The sequence below is a fragment of the Ursus arctos genome, unplaced genomic scaffold (assembly GCF_023065955.2).
Source record: "Ursus arctos isolate Adak ecotype North America unplaced genomic scaffold, UrsArc2.0 scaffold_5, whole genome shotgun sequence".
Classification (NCBI taxonomy): domain Eukaryota; kingdom Metazoa; phylum Chordata; class Mammalia; order Carnivora; family Ursidae; genus Ursus; species Ursus arctos.
The window spans coordinates 64044862-64062973 of NW_026623067.1; the positions used below are offsets into that span (position 1 = coordinate 64044862).

Sequence of the window (18112 nt, forward strand, 5' to 3'; positions counted from 1 at the left end):
CCACTTACAAGCTATGTGACCAAGGCAGAATCACTTGTGTGGTGAGACTTCTCCAAAGACCAATTGAGTTAAAATATATGGAACTCTTTTTAATCATACATTAAGCACTATGTAAATGTTATTCATATTCTACTGTTACTATAGTTACCATTTGTCAAGCACTTGATCAGCATGGTGCTAAGCACTGTACATATATTACTTAACATTTGTAACAACACAGAAAGGGGTTATTCCTATTTTGTAGTGAATCTAAGGGAGGGTTAGAGTAGTTAGGTGAGTTATCTAAGTCAGAAGCCCAGTCCTCCCTGACTCCAGTCTTTCTACCAGTTCCTTATTTCACTCTACTCACAAATATTAACACAGGGATTATCAACGTCTTGGGTTTTATTTTACGAAACCTAGGCATTTTAGAGCTCATACTATGCAAACTAAAATAAAGCTTAGGGGGCGCCTGGGTAGTGTAGTCGTTAAGCGTCTGCCTTCAGCTCAGGGCGTGATCCCGGCGTTCTGGGATCGAGTCCCACATCGGGCTCCTCCGCTGGGAGCCTGCTTCTTCCTCTCCCACTCCCCTGCTGTGTTCCCTCTCTCGCTGGTTGTCTCTCTGTCACATAAATAAATAAAGTCTTAAAAAATAAATAAATAAATAAAATAAAATAAAGCTTAAGTCTTGGGAAGATAGTCCTGGGTCCAGCTGGCAGTTTTACAGTGAAAATGGGGAAAACTGGTCAGGAATTCATAAGGGATAGTAGATTAGATTTTTTTTTCTTTTAATCATGTGGCAGTGAAGTTTAAGAAAAAGCACAGTAGAGAGATGAAATAATTGGACTACAAATAATTAGGGAGATATAAATTATCTTATTCCTTACTTAACCTTTATTAAGTTAAGGTGATGAGTGTGAGGCAGGAAATTTCTTAGTTATTAATTGTGGGATGATTTCTTACTGGTTCTTAAAAACCTATAGAGGGGCGCCTGGGTGGCTCAGTCGTTAAGTGTCTGCCTTCGGCTCAGGGCCTGATCCCAGGGTTCTGGGATCGAGCCCTGCATCAAGCTCCCTGCTCCGCTGGGAGCCTGCTTCTTCCTCTCCCTCTGCCCCTGCTTGTGTTCCCTCTCTTGCTGGCTGTCTCTCTCTCTCTCTCTCTCAAATAAATAAATAAATAAAATCTTTAAAAAAAATTTTTTTTAAATAAAAATAAAAACCTATAGAAATTGAATAGTATATCAATACAGAATCACTTTTATAACATTTTTTGAGAATTAGTGATTCTATTCAAACAACAAATGAATTCTCGATATTCAGCATTGTTATAGTCAAATTCTCTTTTAGAAACTTATACTAATGGTATCAGCAAATTATTTAACGATACTTACAGGACCAAGAACAGACTCCGTCAAATATGATTACCTCTGAGAAGTGAGAGAGGAAGGCAGGAAAACCATTATTTTGTATGTGCTTCTTATTTTATACCCTTCTGTTCTGAAATTTTATAACTTTGTAATAATTTTTTAAAAACCCGTTCTAGCAGCCCCACGCAGTGCATCGATTTTATTATTGGTAAAAATAAATAGATTGTCAAGCCAGTGATACTTTTGACAACTTTCCTTTTTCACCTCTGTTCCTAGTTTTTATGTACTTATTAGAACACTATAAGCCTTATTGACCATGTGTGTTACTATCTCTGACTCTGAAAGTATTTGTAAGAAAATAACAAAAGCAGAAACTTAGCTCACTGCCTCTGTGATAGTTTTTCTCATATTTTATGTATACGGAGAATCATCTTTTAAGCTTGAATCAAATATGGAGTGCATATGGGATGATATTTAGATTTGGGGCAGTATTGGTAAGTAGTATTATTCTTAAGGAAAAGGGAAGAAATATTGGGGGGAAATATTTAGAAAAAATTTTTATTAATTCATAGCATGCAGCACATCCAAATTCTGCTTAGTGTGTTTAAGATGTGAAAAGCATTCTCTATTAAATCTTACTTCTAAAGAAAAAAAAATTGAAAATTCTTGAGAGAGAAGAAAGAAAAGAGGGAGAGTAGGAATGGGTTAAGTGTGGTATTGGAGAAAACAGAGAGCAGTTTCTGGAGTAAATTAAGCAAACTTAGCAATGATGCGAGTCCAGTGATATGACAGGCTGTAGTTTGAGTAACAGTATCTAACTTTTAACCAAGATAGAAATGAATCCCAGGAGGACATGAGAAATTGCTAGAACAAATCAAGGCATACTTCTTGTATCAACACCTGAGAAACAGTAGTCAGGAACTATAGAGCAGGGAAAGGTGCTATGAGAATTTTCTAAGATTTCTGAAATATATGTTAATTTCCAATTTTAGTTAGTTTCCTTTTCTGTAACAGTAAAGGCCTTTTTTAAAAGGCCTTGTCTGCTCATTCTTAGAATGTAAAAAGAAGCAGAGAAAATTTCCTGTTCCTTAGGCAGTGTAGAAGAGAAAAAAAAACAAAACAAAAAACAACCTGCTAGTAGATGACAATTCTGAACAGAAACCCCAGCTGAGAAGAAGAGGACACAAGGTCCAGCACCAACTTGAGGAAGTAACCCCAGGGGTGTAACAAGCAGGAGGTCCATGTTGGCCTTCCCAACTCTCACCCTCTTTTCCATTGAGTATTGACTCTGCATATGGCTTGTTTGAGGAGCTGTGGTCCTTAGAGTAGACCCTTGATACTTACAGATTGAACCATTATGGTCCTAACCTTTCCCAGTGTGCTCTAAAGGGCCATGACTAGGAGCGATTTGTGATGTGTGTAAGGTGCAAATTTGAATCCAGTGCCCCATGATGCGGCGTTATGGCAAATTACTTAAGTAAGCCAGCCTACCTGGCTGCCTTGTGATCTCACTGAGGCAGTTTTAGCTTCTTTTCAAAATTTCCACCTTCCCTTACACAGGAACTCTTGTGGAGCTCTGTGTTTTTATGGGTCTACATTGTCCTTTCCAAGTATTAGTGAGCCACTGCGGCCCTGCGTTTTGTTGTTCGCTGCAGGCATAGCTCTTCCCAGAATTATTTTATAAAAAGATCAATATGCCTTTCTGTTAGGACATTTACAAATAATATTTAAGCAGAGTTTTTTATCATGGTCTTAATGTGCTTTTATCTTACTCGTCGATGATACTTATTTTGTGGTTTTTTTCCTCACTTTTGTAGCTGAAGGGAACTTTTTTAGACTCTTGACTCTTCACTGTTTAACTGTGTGGCAGATTTGAAATTGTATTAATTCCTCTCTATACAAGAAGACATCATTAGTCCCAAAATTTTTTCTGAGGCTGAAAATTCTTAAAATTAACCAATAATTTCTATATTATAATTAACGTAAAAACTATATAGATAAACAAACTCAAAAGATAGGCCAATATTAATAATATGCATATTATAAATACCAGAAATGTTATAAAACTGGTATATGTAAAAAAGTTCCCTTAGCCATCAAAAAGTTAGTGGTAGCCACAGAGCTTCTGCGTTTCCTCCTCTATAAAATAAGTGTGTGTTTATTCATTTAAAACACTAAATTTCATTAAAGCAATACAGGAGAGTGAGCAGGAGGAAGAGAGGGCATACAACTACTGCTAAAAATGAAAGGCCACACTAGAAGAAGTTGATTTCACTTGCTTCCTGATTGATTTCAGAAAACCTTGCTCACAGAACACAGTTGGCTCTTTAAAGATATGGTTCATACAAATGAAAACTTAAAGAAAACACTCATGGGAAGAAATCTCTTCTTCCCTTGATAGCTGAAGAAATCAGTGCTTTTCCATGAGGATACTCTTAGAGCACTTGGGCTCTGTGGATAAAAACTATGACAATAAGTCCTCTTCTTCAAAATAAGGGATGGGCCACATCTGAAACTGGTATAACACATCATAATTGGTATTTTAAAATTGTATATACTTAGAACTTCAGTCTTATTACTGAGTAAAAGAATTCTTAAGGGGGTACTAATAAATGAAAGACGCTGTTAAAAAAAGAAAAATCACTGCTCATAGTGCACATGACAGTGTTAAAATATTAAAATGCCAAGTTACATGTTTATTACAAACCTTTGCTCAATACACATTGTACTTTATCCCAAGTATTGCAACCCTAATTAATGATATTTGGTTGTATGAATATATATGACCTTTCCTATTAACAATACTGGATTTTGGGACGCCTGGGTGGCTCAGTAGGTTAAGCGTCTGCCTTCAGCTCAGGTCATGATCCCAGGTTCCTGGGAACGAGTCCCACATCAGGCTTCTTGCTTGGTGGAGAGCCTGCTTCTCCCTCTGCCTGCCTCTCCCTCTGCTTATGCTCTCTCTCTCTCTCTGACAAATAAATAAATGAAATATTTTTTAAAAAATACTGGATTTATTTTGAATGTTTAGAATAGTATTTACTAAACTTATAACACAATTTTGAGGAAGCTTTAATAATGGTTAATCATTTAAATATCGAACTTTTATTTGTATTTCTTTTAGTTTATGATTGAAATGAAGAATTCTGCTGTATCTTGTATACCAACTGATTGGGTTAAGGTTGGAAGGTGGGTTTAAAATTACATTTTTTCTTATTAATGTGAATTATAATGACATGTGTATACCCGTACACTACTGGAATGAAGCTAACCACGTCCTTGACATAAAAAGTAATTCTTTCCCTTTGGTTTTCTTATGGAACTTTTAACCAAAGAAATAATTATTTTAAATTCTTTTTATCATTTATTTAAAAATACTTTTTCCAAAGAGTATCTCCTTTGTATACATTTGTTTTCCTGTTTTTGTAAATAACCATTTTATTCTTATACCTCAGACTACACTTTAAACACATGAAAAAAAATATCGGGGACTGTTCAATTATAATTTTAATTTGGTTGCTTGAATTTCTTGATGAGTGCTATACCTGAAATTTCTTTTAGGAAGCTGAAATTTCATTATCTGCCTCACTGAACTCTGCATTTCTTTAGTCTTGGTGCTTTCTGTAGCACATAATTATAATAGTTCTTTATGGCTTCTTTTTTGTAAGTTATATTATGAATTGATGAAAACACATTAATCAAAAACAGAATTAGAGAATCACATTGAGACTGCCTTTTCTTCTTGATTAGGCATTAATCCCCCAAAGGGGACTCATTTAAAGAAGTGGTATTAGCGAAATACATACTCCTGTGAGTAGTATTCTTTGTGAAGTATTTATTGCTCCTGTTATTAATATGCTTGCATGAACTTGAGATGAAAATGTTACGTTTGCCTAAGTGAACAAAAGAGGAACTAGTATAGTAGCTGGTGTTTATATGAAGGAACTCTGTTAAGGATAGAAGAAAATTTTGACATCTGTGAATGATTATTATTACTTTAATTAAAAGAAGAAAACTAGTATCCATTGCCACTATCAAAGGATTCTGAAGGCACAATCATGGGTTTCTTTAGCTCTGTTACCATTGTCTTTTTGTTTTTTGTTTTTCTCCTGTGTTACTAGAAGCTGTAGGTGAGATTTGAGCATTGTTGATTTTAGGGGCTGTTTTCTCTCTTCACAGGCTTTCTTTCCTTTATCTGCTTTTGTCCTATCCTACAGCTCGTGAATTGAAGTATGTTTTATGAAGAGAAATTATTTAAAATTGTACATCTAATTATCTAAGAAGCGGAAATGTTTCACTAAATGAATTTTGTCAGAAGAAAAGCTATGATAAATATGTTTGCGTAGAAATCTAGATGACATTTCAGAAGCAACACGGAAGGTGTAAATCAGTGCCAGGATCTTTTGAACATTTAATGGCGTAAATTGAATGAATAAATAAGATGGTTTTGGGGAGGTTCATTGTTATTTTTGTATGTCGCTTGGCTATCGGAACCTTGACAGGGATAGGTTAGAATAATAGTCAGATTTTGAATATGAAAGTCTCACCCCGAGTCCAATAACTGGCCAAATTAAACATAATTGTGACAGGAGTTTGGGAGCAAACAAAGAACAGAAATTACACTCTGTCATCACCTGTCTATCACTCAACTGTGATCTTCTCTTCTCAAAGGTCCAATCATAATAGTAACATCAACAGCAGTAGCAACCACCACCTTCACACAACAGCTCTTAACATTGGGTACTAATGACATAGGACATAGATACTGTGCTAAGCACTCTTATCCTCTCAACAGTACCTATGAGGTGGATACTATCACTATTCCCATTTTACAGGTGAGGAAAGGGATATTTAGAGAAGGTCACTTATATTTGCCCAAGGTCACATAGGTAGCAAGTAAGTGGTTAGAGTTAGAGCCTTGATCCAGATTTTTTAACTGGGGACCCATGGCATCCCCTGTCGTGCTCTGCAGCTTCTTGATGAAGCAGCAGGGATGATACATGAGCCCACAGGAGGAGCGTGTCGTATTTCTTCCCATCTGGGGCCACTGTGAAGCTACAGTTAGATCATGAAACATTCCTCTTCTTTGATTGCCTCTGGAATTAATGCATTGCTGTTCTTTGTAATTCTTTATATTTTTCTTTTTTCACTGAAATACATTAATTATACGGAAAAGTATAAAACATGAAGAATAATAGGACTTTCATCAATGTGTCCAGCTTTGTCAGGACTTACGTGCTTCTGATCTTTTTTTAATAAGCATTTTCATTTAGTATAATTTAAAGAAAGAGCTTTCTGCTTATGAAGTGGAAATTCTAAACTTTGACTTTGCCATATGGATATAATTTGAAATGCATTTTAGAGCTCCTGAACAAAGTCCTATGAACTCCAAGTACTTTAGTTACAACAGAGATCTTTGGAATCAATAGAGTTCAGCACCATAATTAAAGAATGTTCTCTGTTTACAGCTATTTATTTTCAAGGTTCATCAGAGAATAATAAATAACTACTTTAATTTTCTGAAGTGATGGCATTAGTGATTTCTTAGTAACCTTGATTTCCTATTTATGTTTCTTCCTCTCTTCTAGCACAAAAGCTGTGAGCCGTTTTCACTCTCCTTTTGTTGTAGAAAATTACAGACATCTGAATCAGCTCCGGGAGCAGCTAGTCCTTGACTGCAGTGCTGAATGGCTTGATTTTCTAGAGTGAGTTTACAATGAAAAATATAATCTGATTTTTTGCTATGAGAAATAGACCGGAAAATCTTTCCATCAAAAAGAAAAGTAGAGATTACTGCTTGTGACCTGCCATAAAATAGTTGAGTACATGTGTTCTCTGTTTTTATTTTTAATCCATTGAAATGTAAGCTCATCTTAGTCTTTAATGAGAGACCTAATATACTTTATTGTTACCATACTAATATTTAGTTGCTAAGGATGTTTGGTAGAGTCACTTTTTGAAATGCCACCTTGGGTTTCCTTTACTTTTCTTATAAAACGTCAACATTTTCATAGTTGGAAAAGAATGGGTTAGTTGTTTTGTTTTTATTATCACCATTTCGTTTTTTTTCTTATTTTTTTACATCCTGAATATTTTCTTCCTAACTTTTTATTTTAAAGAATTTTAAATATAGGAAATTTGAAATAAATACTGATATACTCTTCACCTAGATTTATCAAGTGTTAACATTTTGCCACATTCGTTTTATATCTCTCATACATTTTTTCCTGAACCCTTTGAAAGTATGATTTAGACATTATAACACTTCACCCCTAAATACTTAATTAAGCATACATCTATACATCTAAAGGATATTCTACTATGTAATCTTAAAACCGTTATCACATCTAAGAAAAATTATTAATTTAAGGAATATTGGGTTTCTTTAATTCTGCCCCCCTATTTATAAATGAAAGCTCTAATCAACTTTCACATGTTATATTTTGTTATTATGTTTCTTTTGTAGTTGAATCTAGAATAGTACCCCACCTTTTTTGTTTTGTTTTAAGATTTTATTTATTTGAGTGAGAGAGAGAGCATGGGCAGGGGGAAGTGGCAGAGGGAGAGGGAGAAGCGGACTCCATAATGAGCAGGGAGCCCAAATGGGACTCGATCCCAGGACCCTGGGATCATGAATTGAGCCGAAGGCAGACACTTGACCAGCTGAGCTATCCAGGCACTCGACCTTCTTTGTTTTCTATGAGATTTTTTTTTTTTTGAAGAGTCTTTGCTATTGCTTCAAAGAATATTTCTTATCTGGATTTATTAATAGTTGTGAGTTCATATTGACAAGTTTAAGTCAGTGGTGTACTGGTAAATAAGAGGTTAACAGCCAGTTCTTTGGAAGAGTAGTAGTGTTTGTGGTGTTTGGTGTTTTCTGTAGTGTAAATACTCCTGCTGTGGTTGATGTCAAGCCACTGCTGGACTGAAGCTGGGAAGAGAGGTGTACAGTTGACTTTCCTGAGTCCTTAGCTATGAGCCACTCATCTAAGCACTTATGTCATTATTCGTCATAAGAAGTCTGTGACTGAAATAGTATCACCCCCAATTGACAAATGAATGCACTGAGATACAGAAATAAGGAATAAGTTGCCTACATTGGGTTGGAGCCGAGGTTCAATGCAGGGTATCTGGTGGTAGGTTGTGCCCTTTACCATCAGGTTGTAGAGTCTGCCTGTGGTGAACCCATAGACATCACTCTAAACAGAAACCTCTTTGGTAGTCTTTATCTTTAAAAACTTAGAGTAAATATTCAGTGAGGTTCTCTAGGGAGCTAAGTAACCAATCTGGCAAGTGAAAAAGAAGATATTACTTGACAGTTCTTAAAAGGTAGTTGTTGGTACCATTTTTTTGCCCAGAGGAGTCTTGAATTACAGCATTAGAAACGCATTCTAATTTACTTATCCTGAATCTTCTGAGGTTATCTTAAGTCAGAATCTTGGACCCAGGGATAGAAACTTGGTATATTTAGTTTCTTTTCCAATTCACTTTCAAGTTTCCCATTTTAAGGGTCTTTGGGGCCCTTGAGTCTCTAGTTCTCCTAGTATTCCCCTTAGAAATATCACTGAGAGACACCTGGCTGGATCAGTTGGTAGAACGTGCGACTCTTGATCTTGAGGTTGTGAGTTTGAGCCCCATGTTGGGCGCAGAGATTACTTAAAAAAAAAAAAAAAAAAAAGGAGTATCACTGAGACATGAAAATTGGATGAAAATTAGTCCTTTCAAGCATCAAGGGCCACATTCTAGGGTCCTGGGGATTTGAGGAGATGATACATATTCGCTCTATTCATAGTATACAAAACTTTACAGATCTGGTTTCTGTTCTCACTGTCATTATTCTAGACTAAAAAAGTTCAGATCTCTTAGGCCAAAAACTTTGGCATTACCCTTGATTCTTTCTTCCTTTTTGTCCCTTTATCTTTTATCAAATTCTTGTCTTTTCCCTTTGGAATGTGTCTTTGATTTGCCCCTTCTCTGTGCTCTTCTAGCACCCCACTATTTCTGTGTACCATTCTTCCCGTATCAGCTCTTTGCCTTCTACCAAATTAACCCAGGAGAATTCACCTCTCATCATATCACCCCTTTGAGTGAGGTGACATTAAGTACAACGTAACAGAAGAAAATGATACTTATGTTGTATTGCTAAGTGAAGAAAGGATGCAAAACAGTATTGAAGGATGATGCAGTTCTGTGTAAATTCACATACATGTACAGCATATAAATCTTCTTATCTTTTAAAAAAAATTATTTGAGAGAGTGCGCATGCATATGCAAGTGGGGGAAGGGGCAGAGGGAGAGAATCCCCAAGCAGACTCCCCACAGAGTGCAGAGCCCTATGTGGAGCTTGATTTCATGACCCATGAGGTCATGACCTGAGCCGAAACCAAGAGTTGGATGCTCAACCTACTGAGCCATGCAGTATGCCCCTAAATCTTTTTATCTTAAAAGATTAAATATATATATGCCATTATTATATTTTCAGTATGCTTATTGGTCATTTGTACATCTGTTTTGGAGAAATGTCTTCATATATATATCCTCAAATATTAACTAATTATTTATGGATGGTGAGATTACTGGAGATTTTAATTTACTTTGCAAATACATGATATCAAAAGTGTCTTTAATATACTTACATTACCTTCAAAATAAAAATACATTAATATTTTTATCTAAAAAAAGAATATTGGCTGAATTTTTGCTAGAGCTTTTGCAGCTAGAGACCCCACTTGAGAACAACATAGATTGTTATGTACAATATTTATTATATTCATACCATGCCAGATGGTATAAATATGATGTCATTTTAAAAATGATTAGATTTCTGAGTTAAGATGGCAGAGGAGTAGGGGACCCCTTTTTCAGCCGGTCCCCTGAGTCGAGTTGGATAGGTACCAGACCAGCCTGAACATCCACTGAATCAGCATGAGACGCAGGAAGACACATCTGGATCTCTACAAATGAACATCTCCAGCGATGAGTATTGAGGTACAAAGCAGGGAGCCGTGAAAGCGCGCACAGATATTGGAAGATAAACGGAAGGGGGAGGGAGCCGCCGCGTTCGGGCGCCGGGAAGCGGTAGCCACCTGCACGGGGGAGCAGGTGGACTCACGGACGGGCACCCGCGAGAAAACAGACTGAGACCATGAGCCGGGGAGCACGCGCCACCAGACTGAAACGGAGCTCCGGTGCGCTCACTGGAACCAGAATGAGACCAGGAGCTCCTGGAGTGCGCGGGGTGGCTGGCGGTGTTAGAAACACAAAGGACAGAGATATGCCGGCCCTGGAAGTGAGGGCTGGGACGCCAGGTGTGGGGTGCACATCCCGGGACGCTGCAGGGTTAAGCAGCACCAACAGAAACAGAGTTAAAGTGGCCAGAACATCAGTGGAGAATGGTCCGAGATCCCTCTGTTCTGAGACAGAGGCTGAGATTCGGCCACTGCTGCTCTGACTCTCAGAAGAGGCACAGCAAACCGCCAGGAAAAGCCGCCAGAGAACAAAAGCCTGGAAATACCGGCTCACAGTGTGCCCATCCCCATCCCCCCTCATAGGGGACACAGAGACGCTACCCAAAAGGTTGCCTGAGTATCGGCGCAGCAGGCTCCTCCCCCAGAAGGCAGGCTAAAAACTCAAGAAGCCCACATCCCTAAGATCCCTATAAAACAAGTGCACACTGCCTGGGTCCTGGTCAATAATTTGGGCTCTGGACAAATTCTGACCCCACAACCTCTCCTCATCAGAATGATGAGAAGGAGAAATCCCCCCCCAGCAAAGAAAAGACAATGAGTCTGTGGCCTCTGCCACAGAACTAATGCATATGGATATAACCAAATTATCAGAAATGGAATTCAGAGTAACAATGGTCAAGATGATGTGTAGACTTGAAAAAAGTATTAACGAAAATGTTAATGAGAATATAGAATCTCTAAGGGCGGAGGTGAGAGCGAATCTGGAAGCAATTAAAAATTCTATGAGCCAAATGCAGTCAAAACTAGAGGCTCTGATGGCCATGGTGAATGAGGCAGAAGAACGTATCAGTGAATTGGAGGATGGGTTAGTAGAGGAGAAAGCTAAAAAGGAATCTAGACTCAAAAAAATCCACTCTCATAAATGTAGGTTACAGGAGATTACTGACTCAATGAAACATTCCAATGTCAGAATCATTGGCATCCCCGAGGGGGGTGAGAAAAACAGAAGTCTAGAAGAGATATTTGAACAAAATGTAGCTGCAAACTTCCCTAATCTAGCAAGGGAAACAAACATTCACGTCCAAGAGGCAGAGAGGACCCCTCCCAAGATCAACCACGACAAACCTATGCCACGTCACGTCATAGTGCAATTCGTAAATATTAGATCCAAGGATACAGTATTGAAAGCGGCCAGGGCCAAGAAATTTCTCATGTACCAAGGCAAAGGTATCAGAATTACATCAGACCTGTCTACACAGACCTGGAATGAGAGAAAGGGTTGGGGGGACATTTTTAAACTCTTTCAGAGAAAAACATGCAGCCAAGGATCCTTTATCCAGCAAGGCTGTCATTCAGAATTGATGGAGAAATAAAGACCTTACAGAATCTCCAGTCATTGACCAATTTCGTAACCACGAAACCAGCCCTACAGGAGATATTAAGGGGGGTTCTATAAAAGTAAAAAGGCCCCAAGAGTGATACAGAACAGAAAGTCACAATCGATAGAAACAAAGACTTTACTGGCAACATGGCATCATTAAAATCATCTCTCTCAATAATGTCTCAATGTAAATGCTCCCATAAAACACCACAGGGTTGCAGATTGGATAAATAGACATGACCCATCCATTTGCTGTCTACAAGAGACTCATTTTGAACCTAAAGGTACATTCAGACTGAAAGTAAAGGGATGGAATGCCATCTTTCGTGCCAACGGACCTCAAAAGAAAGCTGGGGTAGCAATTCTTATAGCAAACAGATTGGATTTTTAACTAAAGACTATAGTTAGGGACACAGAAGGGGACTATATTATTCGTAAAGGATATATCCAACAAGTGGATATGACGATTATAAATATATATGCCCCCAACAGGGGCGCAGCAAGATACACAAGCCAACTCTTAACCAGAATAAAGAGACATATAGATAAAAATACGTTAATAGTAGGGGACGTCAACACTCCACTATCAGAAGTAGAGCTCCCATGAAGAAAATTGACAAAGAAACAAAGGCTTTGAATGCCATACTTGATGAGTTGGACCTTATAGATATATATAGAACACTACACCCCAGAACCAAAGAATACTCATTCTATTCTAATGCCCATGGAACATTCCCAAGAATAGACCATGTTCTGGGACACAAAACAGGTCTCAACCAATACCAAAAGACTGAAATTATTCCCTGCATATTCTCAGACCACAACGCTTTGAAATTGGAACTCAACCACAAGGAAAACTTTCGAAGAAACTCAAACACTTGGAGACTAAGAACCATCCTGCTCAGCGATGATTCGATAAACCAGGAAATCAAAAATCAATTTAAACAACTTATGGAGACCAACGAGAATGAAAACACAATGGTCCAAAACCTATGGGATACTGCAAAGGCAGTCCTAAGGGGGAAATACATAGCCATCCAAGCCTCACTCAAAAGAATAGAAAAATCTAAAATGCAGTTTTTATACTCTCACCTCAAGAAGCTGGAACAGCAACAGAGGGACAGGCCTAATCCACACACGAGGAAGCAGTTGACCAAGATTAGAGCAGAAATCAATGAATTAGAAACCAGGAGTACAGTAGAGCAGATCCACAGAACTAGAAGCTGGTTCTTTGAGAGAATGAATAAAATTGACAGACCGCTGGCAAGCCTTATCCAAAAGAATAGAGAAAGGACCCAAATTAATAAAATTATGAATGAAAAAGGAGAGGTCATGACCAACACCAATGAAATTGGAAGGATTATTAGAAACTTTTATCAACAGCTTTATGCCAATAAATTAAGCAATCTGGAAGAAATGAGGCCTCCCTGGAAACCTATAAACTAACAAGACTGAAAGAGGAAGAAATTGATTTTTTAAACAGGCCAATTAATTATGAAGTGATTGAGTCAGTGATAAACAACCTTCCAAAAAACAAAACTCCAGGCCCGGATGGTTTTCCTGGGGAATTCTACCAAACATTCAAAGAAGAAATAATACCTATTCTCCTAAAGCTATTTCAAAAAATAGAAACAGAAGGAAAGCTACCAAACTCATTCTATGAGGCCAATATTATCTTGATCCCCAAACAGGGCAAAGACCCCCTCAAAAAGGAGAATTTTTTTTTTTTTAAAGATTATTTATTTATTTATTTGACAGAGATAGAGACAGCCAGTGAGAGAGGGAACACAAGCAGGGGGAGTGGGAGAGGAAGAAGCAGGCTCATAGAGGGGGAGCCTGACGTGGGGCTCGAACCCGGAATGCCGGGATCACGCCCTGAGCCGAAGGCAGACGCTTTAACCGCTGTGCCACCCAGGCGCCCCTCAAAAAGGAGAATTACAGACCGATTTCCCTAATGAATATGAACGCCAAAATCCTCAACAAGATCCGGGCTAATAGAATCCAACAGTACATTAAAAGGATTATCCATCATGACCAAGTGGTACTCATCCCTGGGATGCAAGGGTGGTTCAACATTCACAATTCAATCAGTGTCTTGGATTTTATCCAGAAAGAAAAATTCATAAATCATATGATTCTCTCAATAGGTGCAGAAAAAGCATTTGACAAAATAGAGCATCCTTTCCTGATTAAAACCCTTCAAAGTGTAGGGATAGAGGGTACATTCCTCAATCTCATAAAAACCATCTATGAGAAGCCTACAGCAAATATCATTCTCAACGGGGAAAAGCTGGAAGCCTTTCCCTTAAGATCAGGAACACGACAAGGATGCCCACTCTTGCCACTATTATTCAATATAGTACTAGAAGTCCTTGCAACAGCAATCAGACAACAAAAAAGGATAAAAGGTATCCAAATCGGCGAAGAAAAAGTCAAACTGTCTTTCTTCGCAGATGACATGATACTCTATATGGAAAACCCAAAAGAATCCACTCCCGAACTATTAGAAGTTATAGAGCCATTCAGTAATGTGGCAGGATACAAAAGAAATGCTCAGAAATCAGTCGCATTTCTATACACGAATAATGAGACTGAAGAAAGAGAAATTAGGGAATCCATCCCATTTACAATAGCACCAAAAACCATACGTTACCTTGGAATTAACTAGAGACATCAAGGGTCTATATTCTAGAAACTATAAATCACTCTTGAAAGACATTGAGGAAGACACAAAAAGATGGAAAAATATTCCATGCTCATGGATCAGAAGAATTAACATAGTCAAAATGTCCATGCTACCCAGAGCAATCTACACTTTCAGTGCTATCCTGATCAAAATACCGATGACATTTTTCAAAGAACTGGAGCAAATAGTCCTCAAATTTGTATGGAACCAAAAAAGGCCCCGAATCGCCAAGGAACTGTTGAAAAGGAAAAACAAAGCTGGGGGCATCACGTTGCCGGATTTCGAACTGTACTACAAAGCTGTGATCACAGAGAGCATGGTACTGGCACAAAAACAGACACATAGACCAATGGAACAGAATAGAGAACCCAGAAATGGACCCTTGGCTCTTTGGGCAACTAATATTTGATAAAGCAGGAAAAAACATCCGGTGGAAAAAAGACAGTCTCTTCAATAAATGGTGCTGGGAAAATTGGACAGCTACATGCAAAAGAATGAAACTTGACCACTCTCTCACACCATACACAAAGATAAACTCCACATGGATGAAAGACCTCGATGTGAGACAGGAATCCATCAAAATCCTAGAGGAGAACATAGGCAGCAACCTCTACGACATCGGCCAAAGCAACCTTTTCATGACACATCTCCAAAGGCAAGAGAAACAAAAGAAAAAATGAACTTGTGGGACTTCATCAAGATAAAAAGCTTCTGCACAGCCAAGGAAACAGTCAAAAAAGCTAAGAGGCAGCCCACGGAATGGGAGAATATATTTGCAAATGACACTACAGATAAAAGACTGGTATCCAAGATCTACAAAGAACTTCTCAAACTCAATACGTGAGAAACAAATAAATCAAAAAATGGGCAGAAGATATGAACAGACACTTTTCCAATGATGACATACAAATGGCTAACAGACACATGAAAAAATGTTCAAAATCATTATCCATCAGGGAAATTCAAATCAAAACCACACTAAGATACCACCTTACGCCGGTTAGAATGGCAAAAATGGACAAGGCAAGAAACAACAATTGCTGGAGAGGATGTGGAGAAAGGGGATCCCTCCTACATTGTTGGTGGGAATGCAAGTTGGTGCAGCCACTCTGGAAAACAGTGTGGAGGGCCCTTAAAAAGTTAAAAATTGAGCTACCCTATGATCCAGCCATTGCACTACTGGGTATTTACCCCAAAGATACAGACGTAGTGAAGAGAAGGGCCATGTGCACCCCAATGTTCATAGCAGCAGTGTCCACAATAGCTAAATCGTGGAAGGAACCGAGATGCCCTTCAACAGATGACTGGATTAAGAAGTTGTGGTCCATATATACAATGGAATATTACTCAGCTATCAGAAAGAACGAGTTCTCAACATTTGCTGCAACATGGACGGCACTGGAGGAGATAATGCTAAGTGAAATAAGTCAAGCAGAGAAAGACAATTATCATATGATTTCTCTCATTTATGGAACATAAGAACTAGGAAGATCGGTAAGGGAAGAAAGGGATAAAGAAACGGGGGGTGATCAGAAGGGGGAATGAAGCATGAGGGACTATGGACTCTGAGAAACAAACTCAGGGCTTCAGAGGGGAGGGGAGTGGGGGAATGGGATCGGCTGGTGATGGGTAGTAAGGAGGGCACATATTGCATGGTGCACTGGGTGTTATACGCAACTAATGAATCATCGAACTTTACATCAGAAACCAGGGATGTACTGTATGGTGACTAACAGAATATAATTTAAGAAAATTAAAAAAATAAAATAAATAAAATAAATAAAATAAAAAATGATTATCCTCAGTGAAACTGACATCGGAGGATTGAGTATCAGCTATGCACATGTATTTGTCTCTTATTGCGATACTAATCATTATGCCTTAGTCATATTACTTTTGATCAAAAATATTGCAAGAAATCAAGGCTGTAAGAAATTCTAAACGGAATTTTCTCTTAAAAAATATGCGTCTTCTGTATTCCTAGAAGATGGGCTGTGGATGTTGAATAATCTTGTCAGTTGGAGATTTTTTGAAAATTGAACTATAATGTCTCTCATGCAGTAAATATTTTAGAAATAAATTTGCAAATAAAAAATAAACCGTTTTCCTTTTTTGTTGATTTCAGATATCCTTGGGCAACATCTGATGGTAGATTGTCCTAATAGCTTTAGAACCCAAGTATCTTAATCTTTGTATTTCCTATGAATGTGGCAGTATCTTTTCACAGGAGATTAAATCATAGTACCTTGGCTTCACCTTTGAATTGGTTAGTGGCTTAGTGAATAAGTTGCATGTTGTGACATAAACCAGTCTTATCAGACTGTTATTTGAATTGCCTGTTTTTTAGCTTGTTATTTTTCTAGGTATGGATAATCTTTTTGAAATTTGGGAAAGTGTAGCAAATGGACAAAGATCAAGAAGTCAAACAAGACTTCCTAGGTTATGATAATGATCTTAAAGGTTTATGATAGTGTTTCATTTTGTTCACACCTCTTATATAATTGACTTGAGAAAGAACATTATATCAAAAGAATCACCTTATCTTTCTCTGCCTTTTCTTTTTTCTTATTTTTTTAACTGAAATGGTACCCACTGAGAGTACCCTCATTTCAATCCCAAACACTAGAATAGCATGAGGGATAAGTTACCCTCAACCTAAGGCTCCCAGATAATAGCAAATTAATTACGGTCTTGGTGGCCTGGACAAGAGCTGGAAAGCAGGGAGTGAGGGTGAAGAAAAAAATGACCGGTATTTAGTGCCAAAGATACTTTGATACTCATATTCGAGAGAGACAAGAGCAGAGACATCAAATGTGGCCACTCTCTGGCAAAACAGAGTGCCAGGATAGGAAGGACCAAATGGGTCAGTAATTAGAACAGGGGCAGAATACAACACAGTCCAAGGGGTAAACCAGTAGTCAGATCTAAAATTGAAGTCAGACCAGGAATGACAAGGCATGTCACTGGGCAGTCACTCAGAAATGTTAGGTCCATGTAGCATGTAGCATCTTCAAAATGGAGTCATCTTTAAGGTGGCAACTGAGCATTGCCTGTCTGATGCCAGGGGCCAGTCTCCTTTGTGTTTGGGATTTTGCAGACTCTTAACACTGTTAGTGGAATTCTTGCATATTTTGATGAACCTTAATTCAGTGAGAAATAGGTAAATTCTATTTATTATGTTTTGTCTATTCAGACAGAGAGTAAAATATACTATAAATATATTTTTCAATTCATGAAGTTAACACAAAAATAGGACTGGTACTTAAAATGTTCCTTCTATTATCTGGAAAAGTCATTTGCATGGAATACCTTACAATATTACTAGAAAAATCATATTACAGATTCTAAAAAATCAGTACAGTGATAATATAAGAATAACTGATGACATAGTATCTTAATCTGGATATTCTTTTCAAGCTAGGAAGCATTCTAAAACTTTTGGATTTAAGAAACAGACAGATTAAATCTCAAAGTTTCTGAAACCCACAGTACAACCGAGAAATCATTTTTAA

At 37.9% G+C, this 18112-nt stretch overlaps 1 protein-coding gene across 8 annotated transcripts in view; it reads left to right on the forward strand.

Annotated features, from left to right (window-relative positions):
* The window catches only part of MSH3 (mutS homolog 3), a 195050-nt gene that overhangs the window by 102985 nt on the left and 73953 nt on the right, over positions 1-18112 (forward strand). For all 8 annotated transcript variants that reach the window (XR_006409516.3, XR_006409517.3, XR_008957583.1 and 5 more), the window contains exons 16-17: positions 4470-4534; positions 6934-7050. Coding sequence is in view for 5 of the 8 variants with exons in the window: in XM_026498701.4 (XP_026354486.4) it covers positions 4470-4534; positions 6934-7050 (182 nt within the window). In the remaining 3 variants the exon portion in view is untranslated. The remainder of the gene's footprint in view (positions 1-4469; positions 4535-6933; positions 7051-18112) is intronic.